General features: G+C 38.6%; 1 protein-coding gene across 11 annotated transcripts in view; it reads left to right on the forward strand.

Annotated features, from left to right (window-relative positions):
• Nucleotides 1–17797, forward strand: part of KIAA1328 (KIAA1328 ortholog) — a 384673-nt gene that overhangs the window by 315824 nt on the left and 51052 nt on the right. For all 11 annotated transcript variants that reach the window (XM_031658950.1, XM_031658942.1, XM_031658943.1 and 8 more), the window contains 2 exons: nt 5104–5285; nt 17671–17779. In XM_031658950.1, coding sequence (XP_031514810.1) covers nt 5104–5285; nt 17671–17779 — 291 coding nt within the window. The remainder of the gene's footprint in view (nt 1–5103; nt 5286–17670; nt 17780–17797) is intronic.

The following is a 17797-nucleotide window of genomic DNA, read 5'->3' on the forward strand; positions in this document are numbered from 1 at the left end:
TTCAAAGAAATGGCTGGTTCCAGGGCTGGTTCTGAAACTGGACAATATAGCAATTATTTAGGTATGATATGGCCAGCACCTGAATCAGGCCATTGGAAATGAACAGAGGAATTAATAGGTATCTATCTGTTTCTTCAACCTAGATTTTATGGTCTTCTAAATCAAGGACTTGTTCTTTTTCTGGGGGGGAAAAAAAAAAAAAACTCATGCCAAAATTTGAGTATTTCATGTGCTGTTTTTTCTCTTATACTCTCATTCCCTTAAATGTCTACCTTTCCTCCCCTAATTTTCCTCACGTCACTAACACCCCTTTCCCTCCTGGTGTCCCCCAAGGATTTCCTGCTGGTGCCTTAGAGAACCCCTGTTTCATAGGAAATGCACTCTTTTCATCCTGTCTTTTTCTAAAAGAATGTTTTCTCCCACTCTTCACAATAACTCAGTAATTTTCAATCCTATCTGGACATTAGAATCACCTATAGAGCTTTTTTTAAAGGAAAGGCGAGTGAGAGAGGAAAGCAAACAATATCCAGGTCCCACCCTAGACTGATTAATTCAGTTTGGACAAGTGGGTGGGACTCTGTCCATCACTCTTATTAAAAATTCTCTAGATTATTTAAATGTATTGCCAAGCTGTGAATCACTGCCTAAAATCAGCATCTTTTCTGAGAGCACCACTTCTAATAGAGGCCATTCTTTCTGTCACATTTGATAAACAACAGAGAGAGGAGTGCCAGCATTTTTCTTGCAAATCTCTTTATTTATGTGAATCTAAATATATGTCTAGTTTGACTGCAGCAGTCCATCCTTTTCCATCGTTTGTTTTCCATCATTGTCTCACTAGGACCTTGACATCCCACTTAAAGTCACTTTCTCCCCCATAACTCCTACCATCATTCTGTGAGATCCCAATATGCATATGGTTGATCTCTCCATTGCCATAGCTAAAGAATTTTTGCCTTCTTCAGTTCACTCCAGCATCATCCATGGCCACACCCAGAGTTTGCTATCACCCACTATGGCTTCATCAGAAAAATCATTGAGTCTGTCATCCCAGCCTCTTCCTTTTTAGCTTATGTTCTCATGTTTCTCACATATACCATACCAAGGGTTTTTATGTTTATGGTGTTGTTGCTATTTTATTTTTGCTTTACCTTAAAGGGATAGCTAAATTATTTATTTCCCCTCATTTTTCTGCCAGTCTTTCAGTCCCTGTTGCCTCACTTTCTTCCTGGACCGAATGGTTGACCTAAACTACTTTAGTATATTTATTTCCCTTGATCCCCAGTCAGCTGCATTGTCCCAGTGAAATCCTAACCCTCGTTCGAGCTCTCACACCGTTTTCTCTGCTTTTTAATCTCTGTACCTGAGCCCTGCTACAAATGGATGATTTCTATTTCTGTTAGGGCCTCAACATTTCAGGAAAATCTTTTTCTTTTCATTTCTATTTCAAATTCCCTCAATACATACTCCAAACCTTCACCTGTCTTTTCAATACCCACTTTACTCACAAGAATGACTGTATCTCCTCCTACACCAAGGAAATTGAAATTGAAGCATATTCTTTCTCAACTCTGTCTCCCTCAACCCTACCACCTCTAAACTCACTCAGCCAATAGCAAAAAGCCATGGAGTAACTGATCAAATTACTTTCTTGAAATATCTTCTCAGATGTTCCATAAGCACCTCAAGCTGCACTTAATTTTTCCCACCCTTCCCCAATCTTCCTCTGTATTGCTTATCAACCCAAAATTCTGCCAGTCGTTCTTGACTTTTCTCTCCCTCTCTTTTACATCAAGTTCTGTCCTTTTAAATCCTAAATATTTCTTAAACGATGTCTTTCTGTTCCTACCACCGCTTCTCTATTGGAAACCTTCATCTCTCACCAGAGCTATTTCAGCAGCCTTCCGCCTCATTCAGTTCCTGCAGCCCATCCTCTAAATGGTGCCAGAGTAATTTTTCATAAATTCAGGTTGGATCATGTCATTTTTCTCCTGAGAGCCTTTTAGTGACTCCACCTTGGCCACAAGATAGCGTTCAAGCCCCTCAGTATGGAAAACACAACCTTTCATTATCTGACCTGCACTGTCTCACCTGCTTCATCTCCATTCCTCCCTATCACACACCGAAAATTTAATGCTGTAACAATACCCAGCTATTTAACTTTCCCAAAATATGAGCTGAAGTTTCATATGTTGGTATATTTGCTAATACTGTTTTCTTTTACCTAGAACATTCTTACATTTTTCCTTATCTTCCAAGGTTAAGTTTGAATATTTCAGGAATCTCCTTCTGTTATGCAAATAAAGTTAGGTGCCTAGCCCTTGCGCTCTCATAACATCCAGTATATTCCTGAATTACTGCATTTGGCATATGGTATTAAAAATTCTGTTTCCACATATATCTCCCCCACTAACATCTCTTTAAGAACAGGAACCAGGGCTGGGCCAGGCGTGGTGGCTCACACCTGTAATCCCAGCACTTTGGGAGGCCGAGCGGGTAGATCACAAGGTCAGGAGTTCAAGACCAGCCTGGCCAACATAGTGAAACCCCATCTCTACTAAAAATACAAAAATTAGCCGGACATGATAGTGTGCGCCTGTAGTCCCAGCTACTCAGGAGGCTGAGGCAGGAGAATTGCTTGACCTGGGGGGCGGAGGTTGTGGTGAGCCAACATCGTGCCACCGCACTCGAGCATGGGCAACAGAGTGAGATTCCATCTCAAAAAACAAACAAACAAAAAAAAAAAGAATTACCTCATTCTTTTTAATGGCTGAATAGTGTTCTTTATGATGAATATGTACCATAATTTATTTATTCATTCTCTTATTGAATGATATTTGCTTTCAATTTTTCACTATTACAAATAATTCTCCAGTGATTATCCTTGAACAGATATTCTCATGCTGTTGTTCATGTAATTCTGTAGGAGAAATTCCTTTTTTTTTTCTTTTTTTTTTTTTTCTGAGACAGAGTCTCACTCTGTCTCCCAGACTGGAGTGCAGTGACATGATCATAGCTCACTGTAAGCTCAAACTCCTGTGCTCAAGCTGTCCTGCTGCCTCAGCTTCCCAAGTAACTGGAACTATAGGCACATGCCACCATGCCTGGCTAATTTAAAACATTTTTTTTTCTTTAATGATGGGGTCTTGCTGTGATGCCCAGTCCAATCTCAAATTCCTGGCCTCAAGTGTGGGATAAAAGTAGAACTGTTGAAGGAGAGATGCATTTTCATTTTGTGTTAACAAGTCACTCACAAAAAGGTGATACCCATTTGCAGTTCCTGCAATAGGTATTAAAGTGCTCTTGTCCCCACATGCTCACTGACACTGAGTATTAATGGAAGATCTGCTCTTGTTTGTAGCCCTAGGAAAGAATCCAGTTTAGAGGAGGAGTTTGTAAGTTATAAGAAAAAGAGATGATTGACAGGCTATAGTCACAGAGGGGATGGGTCAAGATGGTATCAAGAGTGCAAATAAAAGCCAAATTTTTTTGAGACATTAGGAGAGGAATAGTAGATGGGTGAATATGGAAATAAATACAAATGAAGGAAGAAATTTTTCATGTAGTCATCTTTATTTTAGGGAAATTAGAAGCCAAGTTCCCAGTTGAGATGGAGGATTACCAAGATGGAATTTTGAATAAAGGTACAGAAAAGCTTCTGTGAAAATGCTGTAAAGAAGCAGAAGGCAGTCAGTATTGGGAGTTCGACTGAGCTGAGAATGAATCAATTTTGGGGAAGCCAATGGTTGGGGTCACATTAATTTTCCTACAAGAACAAGCAGAGATGTAGTCATTGGATTTGCCTGGGTTTGGGGCCTCTGGGTTGACATAAATTTATATAACATTCACAATAAGGTACTTTTATTTTCCGTATTTTCCTGTTCCATGAGTGCAATTTGTATAACCCTAAGTTACACATCTTCTGGTTGGTCTGCAGAGGAAAATGACCTCTGTGTTCTGATTTTTAAAAAAAAGGAGAGAGTATCACTTGTACATTTCCTTGTGCCTACTTTATTAAGCCATATAACTAATGATTTTATTTTCTTTATATAATTCTGAACATAAAACCATTTACTTTCTTGGTTTTTATTAATAAATTATGATACAAGCAAACACTGCTAAAAATTCTGATCAGTATAAACCAGAGACATTTATAGAAGATTATGTGATTTGAATACTGGTCAAAGGCCACCTGGAATAAGTGATAGACCTGGCAACACTCCATTCAGCTTATTCTTGTCTAGAGATTCCCTCTGCTTCTGGGGAGTTTAAACATTTTAATTTTAGAATCTTGTGTTTTCAGTAGCTGCCTCTATGCATTTCCAAGTCTTTTTCTTTAATTTTCACATTATTTATGGGCATGGGGAAGACAAAACCAAAGTGTCATGAGTTTGTTGTGAACAAACATGAAGAGGGAACAATGAGAGATAATACATCATTAGAATATTTCTCCCTAAAATAAGAAAATATTATAAGAGGAAATGTGCTAATGGTGGGAACACAGTTTAATAGAGAAGAAAATATGTACATGTGTTCATTTTCATTAAAATGCCTATTCTATATTTGTCTTGTTGACCTTTCAATGAAATTATGTAAGTATGGAGTCTAGTTCTTCTACATGCACTGTTACACTACTTCTTACATACTCTGGGTACATAATAAATACTGATAACAATTGAAAATTAGAAACACAAATGCATTTGTGTGAGGCACATTGGTGATATTTTAATCCCTAGTATTCATTTTTAGTACTTGGAAAACATCTTAGATATGCAAGTCTTGTTTTAGCATACTTTTTATTTCTATAGATAGCCTGGTTCTTAGTCATACTCTGCGACTTTATTAGCTGTTTCATCAGTTTGAATCTTATTTCCCCAAATCCCAGTGTGAGCTTTTTGAAAATAAAGACCATTTCTTTTCCAAAATTGTTGTGACAGGACACAAAATAGATGTTGAGTAAATTACTTAAATTACACCTCAATAAAAAGTAAGATAAAGAAAGTTCTTAATGAATTGCATTTAAACCCATATTGAATTTAAATATCTGTATGCTCTGTGTCCCCTTCTGTGCCTTCAACAGTTCATTCATCGTTGTTCTTTCAGTTTATTAAAGTCAAACTGCGATGGCTGGCTGCTTGGAACATCATCATCCGTTAAAAAGTACCAAGAAACCCCAAACAGTGGAGAGAATAGGAAGGAGAAGAAGACAGTTGGGTTTCATTCGCATATGAAAGATGATACCCAGTGGTCATGTCAAAAGAAAGATACGTATAGACCCCAAAGAGGTAAGTTTAACAACTGTAGTGGCAAAATGAGAAGCTGGTAGGTGAAGTAGTTGCTAGCCAGTGAATTTCAGATGATTTCCTACAATGCTGAGCAAAAGTCAAATGTTTACGCACTGAAGTGTGCCTGCAAGGCCACAGGTAACACATTTACTAGATTAGTGAATTGTATCTGCGTTTTTTTTAGAACACTGGAATGAAAAACTGTATCCAACTTGCCCCTCTTTTTGCAAGCAATAACTGTTAAGAATTAGTCAGCAGTAAGTATGGTCATAGACTAAAATAATGTTCCAAGTGAGTAAAGAGGGTAAGATACTGAACATAAATCTCTCCTGGAAAAATAAACCCTAACAACTACAGTTAATCCTCAATTGACTGGAATCATGGGGAGGGTGGAAGAGAGGTCATGGACAACTCCCCATATTGTGACTAAAGCAAAATCTCACAAGTGTAAAGCATATTTTGCCTAGCAGTCTTTTTAAATGTCAGTAATACTTCCTGTTATATGTGGTAGATTTTAAAGAAATCAATTATAAATAACTATGTTAAATGTTGAGTGAAGCAAATTTATTTGTTTCCCAGTTCCAGGAGAGGCTTTTGGCTTAATCTATCCTGGCATCCTTACAGGATCGACTTTGGAAAAGAATGGAGCAAATCTGAGCTTTATTGTACAGAAAAGATGTACAGGAAACAAAGGCCCAAAAAGACGTCTGAGCCCTCTCCTGCTCACACTTCTTTCCTAGGTGTCTTTTTTCCCTTCTCACAACCATTAATCCTGATTTCCTTCTTATTTACCTGTTTTTCTACTGGGCCAGGACCTTTCTACCTCTGGTGTCATGCAACCTACTTTTCATAATCTCTGTAGCCACTCTTACATTTATTTATTTGAAAATTGGGCAGTGCTTTGTGAGATCTTGCAGTTGTGTATCTCCCTGCCTTTTTTCATCTGCTACTAGCTCTGTCATGCTTTTTCGGTTTGATTATGATTAATCTAGAAATTGTTTAATCCTATTCCACATAATTGAGAGATGATAATTCATTCAAATTTTGGGAGGGAGGACTATCCACAATTTGAAATAAAAGCAAAAGTACGTTTTGTTTGACATAAGGCAAAGAAAGGTTTTGTAGACTTCCATTGCTTTAGAACAACTTAGAAGTTTCCTTTTGGACATTGCTTCCAAAAATAAAACTTAAATTGAAGAAACTTTATGAGGTAGAATCTTTACTTTCTCTGTTAGCGGTCCTTCAGAAATGGAAAACCCTTACCTCAGCTTCCTCTGCTCTTAGTCATTGCACTTTGGAGAGTGAAGAACTAGTCGCAACTGGTGTGGTGGTTACACTGCAAAGCTTAACATAGTCTTCGGTTAACTTGTCTTCAAATTTGTGTTGTGTGGCAGCACTAAGATAAAATGGCAAAATGAGAAAAAATATAGTGTAATAGCAAAAGAACAAATAACTTGTGTTATTGGTTAAGACCACAGCAACAGTAGAAAGCAGCAATTGAAAAGGCACTTTGAGAAAGATATCATCAGGCCAGCCCTTGCTGTGGTGGAGGTTAATCTCTCCTGGGCCTAGCTACAGAAGCCAGAAGCCTGAAAAGGGCTTGTGTCCAAAAAAAATCAATTTCTAATTTGAAACAAAATCATTTTTGACTAACAGGGGTTCAGAACCCATTACTTTTTGCTGTATAGTCTGCTGACATTTCAGCACTTTCTGTTGTGCACAATGAATCCTAATAGTCATTTTATAATGTTGCTATACCAATCAATTTAACCAAGAGAAAGCTGTTACAATTCTGCAAAGTTTTCAGGAACAGTTTTCACTCATGGTTTTATTTTTTCTTCCATTAGGTTTTTTCCCCCTTTTTTTTTGTGGGGGTGGGGGAAGGTTGTAGTGTTGCAGTAAAAAAAAAAAAAAGAATAGAAACTTTTTCATCTTTTTAAGAGTTTTTATTTTAAGGCATTCACAGAAACTACTGACTCTTTTCTACTCATGAAGAAGACCATCTTGTATTTTCCTTTTCTTTTATTGTAATATGGAGCTGTTAGCAAAATTATGATCTACATGACCATTAAAGAGGCTAAAGTTGCCCCCCTTTGAGCCATTCTGCCCATTGCACAGCTAGTGTATGCAGATTATAGTACAGGGCAAAGTTATTGCATTGGCATTTGCTGTGGCACCCAACCAAATGGGAGATATAAACTTTCCATGGATGCACAGTAGACTTGGAAACCCTGTTTATCATAAGGCCGATGACCTGGCACTAATCACCTAAGTTACACTGCTTGGTTTAGCACCTTCTTAATTGCTTTACCCTCTTTAGTGTGTCTGAATTTTTTAATACACTTTTCTTCTGTCTTATATCTTTTGTTTCTTTTGCTGTTATCCTTTACTCATTAAGTACTACATAGGACATTTACTACAGGACCATTAATCTTTATTACCAGTCTCTTACTCCCTTACCTCTCCTATCCTCCTCACCATTCTGCCAGCTTTATGATGCTAAACATGTGGGGGAAAAAAAAAAAACCAGACTATTGTCTCAAGAAACAACCTTATGATAGCAAAGATATGTACAGTGTTGTCAAAATTACACTTAAGGTATATAAACTTGTTCATTCATCAGTTTTAGTTGCTTTTATTGAGCAATGTCAAACAGGGAGATAATACTTGGGAAAATCTAAACTTGAATAAAGAACTTTTAAAAGGCATAAATCTGGAAACACCTGATCTTCATTCCTCTTTTTTCCTCCCTTGCAGCCTCAAAACATTTTCCACCAGCTTGCCTAGAACCTCCCTTTCCTGAGCAATCATCAATATTCCCTTTTATCAGAACCCTCAAAGCTGAGGGCATTTTTTCTTGTTATGGTGATGGGCTAGCAGAGGCTGTGAAGCCACTGAGCGTGCAATTTCCAGAACTGAAATGTTAAACCTCTGAGCTTGGCACTGCCCCTTCCTAAGTCAGGCTGTAAAACCTGACTTTGGCCGCTCCCTTCCTCCTTTTTGTTCCTCCTTCGTGAAACTCTTAAATTCCCTTAAAATGTTGGCAGAGGCTGAACCTAGGATAATTTGGATTTACCTGATGGTATACATTGTGCCCTTCATTTTGCCTTTGGGGTTTTCTTAGGTTATTTGATTTTATATAGCAGCTGCCACTGGTTGAGATCCCCTAGTAACTCCCAAACACTTTTTTTTCCCCACTGGACGATGATTATTCTAGACTCAGCTGAAGTAAAGAATAATCTCAGAAGCTCCTAGTTGTTCCTGTAAGTGAGCCTGTGCTTAAAATGATGTGAGTACTCTTCATAACCCCAGGTGGATTAAAGTAGGTGACGTGCTTAAAGAAATGAACAATTGGAGTGTCCAAAGTACAGAAATCATTTCTATCTTGCCTCTAAGGAGCATTTCTCATGTTTCTTTAATTATTACCATCATGATCATTATTCTTTGTTCAACCATAAAGGTACCTTAAGATACTACTTCTGATACCCAGAAATCTCAGCTGAAGATACGCCAAAAGTTGATGTCTTTGTCAACAGCACATAGAATGCAAGCATCATAGAAGGCTATGAATAAACCCAGATATATAGAATAAATCTTCCTGGCCAGTCCACTAAAAAAAGGAATTCAAATGTAGGAGACTAGTGTTAAGAGTTGATGTTGATATATATGAAATATTATCACCTAAACCAGAGGGTCTACATTTCCCATTCTCTAAAATGGAAAGAAATTTATCGAAACACTATGTGGTCTACTTATTTATTATATATGTTTTGTATCTTCTCCCTCAGAATATAAGTTCCGTATGTTCACTGTGGTATCCCCATCTCCTACAACATTGCTTAACATGTGGTGTGGTAGGCACTCATTATACATTTGTTGAATGAATTAACATAACGTATATATTGATTTTTCTTTCGATGCCCTTATTCTGTGACTCAGGTAGACTTTTTCACCTCAGTACCTGCTGTGATTTATTGATTTAAGCAAAATATATGCTTGTCTCTTCAAAGTTCTTATGGTGATCAATTGGTAATGCTAAAGAGAAATCAGTAGAGTAGACTCTTAAAAATAGTACTGGTCAGGTGTGGTGGGTCACGCCTGTAATCCCAGCACTTTGGGAGGCTGAGGCAGGAGGATCACCTGAGGTCAGGAATTTGAGACCAGCCTGGCCAACATGGTGAAATCCCATCTCTACTAAAAATAGAAAAAATTAGCCTGGTGTGATGGTGCGTACCTGTAGTCCCAGCTACTCAGGAGGCTGAGGCAGAAGAATTGCTTGAGCCTGTGAGGCAGAGGTTTCAGTGAGCCGAGATCACTCCACTGCACTCCAGCCTAGGTGACAGAGCAAGACTCTTGTCTTAAAAAAAAAAAAAAAAGTGCTGCCTTAGGAGTCAAGAAAATATGGGGGGAGGGGGTTCTATTGTCTTGTATTTTAATTGAAGTTTAATTTATATACACTAAATTGTAGAGGCTTTAAATGTATAGTGTGATAAATTTTGAAAAGTATATATACCCTTGTAACCACTACCCCAATTAAGATATAGTACATTTCCATTTTCAATAAATCCTCATCCTCTTTTCTAGTCAATCCTCCTGAGGCCTTTCGTCTTGGGTTGCTGATGGCTGCCTTCTCACTGCATCCTCACATGGCCTTTTCTGTGTGTGCATCCCAGGAAACGCTTCCGCTTCTTATAAGGACACCAGCCACTCTCAGGCCCACCCCTGTGACCTCATTCAACTTAACTACCTCTTTAAAGGTCTTGTCTCCAAATATAGTCATTTTCTGAGGTGTCCTGGACTTTAGGACTTCAGATTACTTAGGGAAGGCACAACTAAGTCCATAACCACTTTCTTTCCAATTTTTGTGCCTTTTCTTTCTCTTTCTTATATAATCAGACCATTTAGGGGTTTTATTACAATATAGAATACAGTTAAAAAAGTAGACTTCCATGCCTTGTTCCCAACGTTGTAGGGAAAAGATAGTCTTTCACCATTAAGTACGATTTTAGCTGGAGGCTTTTTTTGGTTTTTTGTTTTTTTTTTTTTTGAGAAGCAGTCTTACCCTTGTTGCCCAGGCTGGAATGCAGTGGCGCTATATCACTTCACTGCAATCTCCACCTCCTGGGTTCAAGCAGTTCTTCTGCCTCAGCCTCCTGAGTGGCTGGGATTACAGGTGTGCACTACCACACCCGGCTAATTTTTTGTATTTTTAGTAGCAACAGAGTTTCACCATGTTGGTCAGGCTGGTCTCAAACTCCTGACCTCAGGTAGCCACCACGCCAGGGCAGCTGGAGGCTTTTTGAAAATGCTCTTTATCGGGCTGAGAAAGTTTCCTCCTAGTTTGCTGAAAGTCTTTATCATAAAGGGGTGTTGAATTTCATCAAATTTTTTTTCTGTGCTTATGATCATGTTATGTTTTTTTCTTCTCAGAATGTAGTTTAATGATTACACTGATTGGGAGATATTGGGGTGGTAATTTTTTTTTTTTTTGGTAATGGCCTTGTCAGCTTTGGGTATCAGAGTTATGCTAGTGTCATACATGCATCAGGAAGACATCAGTGGAAATGGTGTGGTAGGTACCTTCAGGGCCTCATCTCTCCCAAGAAACACTGAAAAATCTTGCAAAAACTGTCAGAATCTACCTTATCAGAACTCTGGAGGATAGTGAAAGATTTACAGAAACAAAACCGATTCTTAGCAGAAAAGCTACTGAAGCATTGTAGGAGGACTTTTCTAGAGTTAACTTAGTCTTGCCCTACCCCAAGCTTGCCCAACCCGCAATCCGTGGGCCATATGTGGCCCAGGACAGCTTTGAATGCGGCCCAACACAAATTTGTAAACTTTCTTGAAACATTATGAGATTTTTTCTTTGCAATTTTTTTAAAGCTCATCAACTATCATTAGTGTATTTTATGTGTAGTCCAAGACAGTTCTCTCAGTGTGTCCTAGGGAAGCCAAAAGATTGGGTGCCCTTCCCTCCCCTCTTCCCAGCGTGGCAGCAGTCTAAAGGATGGCAGCCTGAGTTCCAGGTGTTAGTATCTGCCCTCTGGAGAAGCACAGCAGACCCTGTTCTCAAGGGGTTGTTTCTCTGTTTTAACCTATCTGTGGATTCCCTAAAGGGCTGAGACCTGGAGCCTGCCTTTGTTTTGTTTGACTAAACTTTCTCTGGGCAGAGAGTGGCTACATATAGGACATTCCTTGAAAACACTGAAAATCAGATGAACACACCACTGGCGCCTGGGGTTTAAAAAAGTAAATAACAATGAGGCAAACAATAGACACACCAAAAAGTTAGATAATCTAGAATAAACAGAAGATCTGAATAGACCTATGTAACAAGTAAAAAGATTGAATCAGTAATCAAAACCTCCCAACAAAACAAACCCATGACCAGATGGCTTCACTGATGAATTTTACCAAACATTTAAAGAATTAACACAGATTCTTCTCAGACTCTTCTAAAAAATGTTAGAGGAAGGAATACATCCTAATGAAACAGAAAAAGTTCCCCTATCCCCCTTGCAGGGTTTGTAACGGGGGAGTGGCTCGCTTCCTCGGTGCCCTGCTGCTCAAACTTCTAGAGGGAGCATGCAGACGGGTAGGCTGTGGGGCCCCCACCCCACGGCAGCATCTAGGGGTGAATGTCTACAGCTCCTGAAGCGCCAGTGGGCTTATGCTGCTGTGTGCTCTTTTAGTTTTGCCGTCTATAGGTGGCTTGTGTTAACCAGCTCAATTAGACCCTTTACCTGTCACAAGGACAGAGGGCTTTCTGTTTCCCGGGTTCTTGCCTTAGTGTACGGGAAAAACTGGATCACATGTGGGCTTGGAGAATGAATGCAAGGTTTTATTTAGTGATAGGAGTAGCTCTCAGCAGATGGATGGGGAGTCAGTAGGGTGATGGAGTGGAAAGGTAGTTTTACCCTGGAGTTGGGCTGCTTAGCGGCTGGACTCTCTTCCAGCCGCTCTGGCCAAATTCCCCTCGCTGTCTGCATCGTTCCACCAGTCAGTGGCCTGCCAGTGGTATCTGCCTGGTGCCTGTTGGTATATTCTTACGCTCCTCTCGGCATCCAGCTGCTTGTGTGCTCTTCTGCCGGTGTGTTCCTCTTGACATCCACCAGCTTCTGTCCCTTCCCACTAGGGTCTTGGGGTTTTTATGGGCACAGGATGTGGGGGTGGCAGGCCAGGGTGGTCTTGGAAAATGCAACATTTGGGTGTCAAGCAGGAGTGCTTGTCCTCACCTTGGTCCATGGGCACAGGCCCAATGGTGGAACCCTCACCAGGGACCCTGCCCTTTTCCTCCCTGCACTTCCCTGCCCCCCTCCCTTAAGAGGCCAGCATTACCCTGATATCAAAGCCGGAGACAGATGTCACAAGAAAAGCAAACTATAGACCAGTATTCTTTATGAATATGGATGAAAGTATAGTTAACAAAATACTAACAAGCTGAATACAGCTTATTAAAAGGGATTATACATCATAACTAAGTGAGATTTAGCCCAGGAATACAAAGGCAGTTCAACATACAAAAATCAACGAACGTAATACACATTAATAGAATGAAGGAATAACCTCATGATCATCTCAGTTTACACAGAAAAAGCATTTGACAGTCCAACATTCTTTCATGATATCTGCCCAACTTTATAGGAAATTGTTGACTCTGCCATAGTAGGTCACCAAGGACAAGGAGAGGTATTGGAAGAGTACACATGAAAAGTTGTTATAGGACACAACAGAAGTGTCACATATAATATCCACTGGCTTTCCACCTGACCACACATAATTACAAGGAGGACTGGGGAATATAATCTAGCTGTGTACCTAGGAAGAAGGAAGGAGTACATTTTGGTGGATAACTGACAGCATCTGCCACAACAGCATTCTTCATAATAGCCCCAAACCAGAAATACTCCAAATGTCCCTCAATAGCAGAATGGATAAAAAGTCACAAATGCATACAATGGAATAGGACTTAGCAAATAAAACAACGAAACTGCAGTACATAAAAATTATCAGCATAGGTAAATTTTGCAGACAATTTAAGCAAAAGAAGTCTCAAAAATAATATATATAATACGTTTCTATTTTTATAAAGTTCAAAAGCAACAAAGCTAAATGACATATTTAACCAAACACATAAATGGTAGAACTATAAAGCAGAGAAAGGAAATAATTATTAGAATAGTTGGGGTCCCTGGAGGTGAGAAGGAATTGTGACTGGGGATGGATATTGGTGATGTATCTGGGTGGCAGTGCTGCCAGAGCTTGCTTTCTTGAGCTGGGAATGGATTACACTGGTTTTGTTTAAACTGAGTAGATAATATGGCTCAGCTGTTTAAAAAATATGAAATAAAACAAAAGGCCCAGAAACAGAGTTTTCTTAAACATTGAGCTCTAAGAAAAAAAATTACCATGAAATATACCCAGTTATATCTAAATAGAACATGATCCATTATAATCAATTCCATCTGTGCATGTGAAAATATATGTGCATGTTTATGTAAATACATTCACATATATTACATGTATATAAAATACACATTTATATATGAAATCAGTCAGCCTAGTAATATTCTTACCAGCATTTTTATTTTTTTATTTATTTTTATTTATTTATTTATTTTTGAGACAGAGTCTGGCACTGTCTCCTGGACTGGAGTGCAGTGGCACGATCTTGGCTCACTGCAACCTCTGCCTCCCAGGTTCAAGCGATTCTTCAGCCTCAGACTCCTGAGTAACTGGGATTACAGGTGCCTGCCACTAGGCCCAGCTAATTTTTTGTGTTTTCAGTAGAGATAGGGTTTCACTATGTTGGCCAGGCTGATCTCAAACACCTGACCTCATGATTTACTCGCCATGGCCTCCCAAAGTGTTGGGATTACAGGCCTGAGCCACCGCACTCTGCCAGCATTTTTATTTTTTTTAAGCATATGTTATTATTTTTTGTGTGTGTGTGTGTTTGTGTGTGTGTATGTTTAAATATATGGGAATATAGAGTTCCATGAATATGCATAACTGTAATTGTTGGTATACTTAATACTAAATAAATTTATAAAGGGAACAAATACAATTAAAAGCTGATATATAGCTTTGTGGAAATGCAATAAGGAATAGAACTTAGAGAATTAAGGAAAAAGAACAGTTAAACTTGGTCTGTGCTTTACAGCAATCATTCTTATCCTTTTCAGGGTCCCATACCCTTTCAGAATTTGGTAAAAGATATGGTTTATTTCTTCAGAAAAATAAATGAGCACACGTATATACATTGTTGTGCTTACAATTATGAGGTATAATTCTTCAATTATAAAAGTCCCTGGACCATCTGTTAAAATTCCTTCTATAAATTGTCCCCAAGTATTCTGTGATAGTGACCAAAAAGATAACACATTCTGTCACTACCAAGCATTTCTTCTTCCCTTTCACCTCACTCACAAATCCCTTTCAGTTGTTTCTACCCCTATTTGTCCATCTTAATTTCCTCTTAATCACCCAGCAGTCTACCCAGACAATTGTATTAGTAGTGAACTGCTTTGCCTGCCTTTGTTCTATCTATTCCACTCTATTCTAAATTCTGCCTCAAAATTAATCTCTCCAAAGACCAGTTTGGTTTTTTTTTTTTTTATTATTGTTGTTACTGTTTTATTTTTGAGTCCCTCTAAAATAATGCTTACAAGTTTGCCATACAGAGCCAAACAGACCTTGATTACATTCAAAATCCAGCTTTGCTCTTACCAGCTGGGTGATATTGGACATGCTTCTTGACCTTTTTACAATTTCTACTTCCTTATCTATAAAATAAGGATAATAATATAATTTAAAGACTGTTGTAAGGATTAATGAGATACTGCATTTAAAGTGATTACAGGGTACAAGGACATAGGGATGTTCAATAAATATTTCCTGACTAAATGAAATATTTAGCCTTTAGGTTTTCAATTTAATGCTTTTGCTAACGTAAGTCTCTGTCTCCCATTCCATACTTGTCATTGTTTCCTATCAAAGAATCCTACCTCCTGCATCAAATGTTCCCCAAATCCTATAGCCAAATGTGAACTCTCCCATTTCTTAATTCCTCAGACTTTTCATAGTACTTATTACAGCAGCATAACATAATGGCCAAAGCGCTCGGTTCATCTTGGACATAGATACTAGCTCCATCACTTACAGCTCAGTGACCTTGGGCCGGTCACATAGGCTCTTTATTGCTTATTTTCCCTATCTGCAAATTTGTTATAAAGATATTATCACAAAAAGTTTTTATGAAAATAAAAAATAATTTCTAAAAAAGGTAAAACAATAGAGATAGAGAGGGGGGCTAGGACCAGACTAAGGCTGGGAGCAAGTATTACCTACAAATGGGCAAGAGGGAACCTTCTGAAGCAAGGAAATATTCTAAAACTGGATTTTAGAAAGAAATATGTAAGTACCATGCAAATTAAAAAAAAAAAAAAATGGCTTGTAGCCATGCTTTCATAGCTATATAAAGTTACTATTTATCAAACTCTACAGTTAAAATGAGTAAATTTTATGATACTCAAATTATACCTCAATAAAACTTATATATACACTAAGCATATTGTATGTGTTAGCAGTTATTACCTTATACTGCCTTGTGTTATCTGTGGTTTTGATTTTGTTTTTTTCTTGAGACAGTCTTGCTCTGTTGCCCAGGCTAGCGTGCAGTAGCATGACCATAGCTTACTGCAGCCTCAACCTCCTGGGCTCAAGGGATCCTCCTGCCTCAACCTCCTGAGTAGCTGGGACTAGGACTACAGGCACATGCCACCACACCTGGCTAATTTTATTTCATATAGAAACAGAATCTTGCTATGTTGCCCAGGCTGGTCTCCAACTCCTGGCCTGATCCTCCTGCCTTGGCCTCCCAAAGTGCTCGGATTACAGGTGTGAGCCACTGAGCCAATCCTCTGTGTCTCTTTATGTGATTGTCAAGAGTGTCTTGTGTCCTTACTCTCATACCTTCCTTCCCCTCCCTATTAACTAAGCCTAAGCTTAATCCTGGCACTGGCCAGTATTAATATGTACTTGTTTGGGTTGAGGGTACCTCGGATTTCTATATATAAAGAAGACTGAATTGTGCATTTAGAGGCTGGTCTTTTACATCTACACATAATAGATTAGTGGGACCCCATCTCTACAAAAATAAAAATAAAAAATTAGCCTGGCATGGTGGCACACATTTGTAGTCCCAGATACTCAAGAGGCTGAGGCAAGAGGATTACTTGGGCCCAGGAGGTCAAGGTTGCAGTGAGCTGTGATTGCAGCACTACACTCCAACCTAGTGATAGAGTGAGACCCTGTCTCAGTAAACAGACAAACAAACAGAGTAGAGAATAGTTGACATAAAGAGTATAGGTTTTGAAGTCAAGGATAATGGTGATCATTTTGATGCTAATCACTGTAGCCGTAAGACTCTAGCCTTCTCTATGCCTGATGATTTCAGGTTGCACGCAACCTGTTGCCATTCCCAAAGTTAGCATACTGCACTCCTGGCATTTTAGGGTCTGGTATTCCCAGCACTCCAAAGTTTTGGTTATTTGAATACTCTCCCTTTTGTCAAAGAGTGGATCTTCCCAAATAACTTCATGCATCCCGGATAACAGTTTTCAAAGAACCAAAAGAAGAACTGTGAATGTGATTCTTACAGTCTTCCAAGATAAATATAGCAGTATTTTATGTTTAGAAACTAATAATAACTGAAAAATAAAATAAAAATAATATTTCTGTCCATACCATATTTTTATTTCGCACTGCAGAAGAGAAAAGTAATTACAAATAAAACATTGCTTGTTGGAAAGGAATTGAGGCCAAGTCAGGCAGTTCCTGGGAGGATAAACTATTGCTTAGGAACTTTCCCATGGCACTCGAATGAATACTACTTGAGCATATCTTCCAATTAAGACATGTGTTTTAGCCAATGTTGAGTTCTCTAAAAGAAACTTTCCAGAGTTATATGTATCTTGAAAGTGTTTTAAAGAGGATCAATGTAATTTGGAGGGTTTAGAGGTACAAAGTGCTGGAATCTTTCTTATGAAAGTTAAAGGGAACAAAATGAAACATCCCACCTCCTTGGGCATTTTCACAGTAAATCAAGATCAGCAGGGGTTTGCTAGGCAATCAGGTTTAAAAACAAAATCTCTGTTTAGTCTGTCACTGCACAAATATATTTTCTTGAAGTACATTATAGATTTCCCATGTTTACAAAACCGAAGAGAGTTTTTCATATGCCATTGTTACATTTCAGGGAAACAAGTGGCTTACCTTTGAAGCTTGGACATTCCTGTGATGTCTTATATATTTACTGAGAATGAACTTTTCCATTTTCTTTTATCGAATGCCCAAATTATTTTCTTTATTGTTCATATAGGTACAATGACAGGAGTTAGAAAAGATGCATCCACATCTCCTATGCCAACAGGAAGCCTAAAGGATTTTGTCACCACAGCCTCACCATCATTACAGCACACCACCTCCCGGTAAGCTTCAGAGATTCT

The sequence above is a fragment of the Papio anubis genome, chromosome 19 (genome assembly GCF_008728515.1).
Source record: "Papio anubis isolate 15944 chromosome 19, Panubis1.0, whole genome shotgun sequence".
Classification (NCBI taxonomy): domain Eukaryota; kingdom Metazoa; phylum Chordata; class Mammalia; order Primates; family Cercopithecidae; genus Papio; species Papio anubis.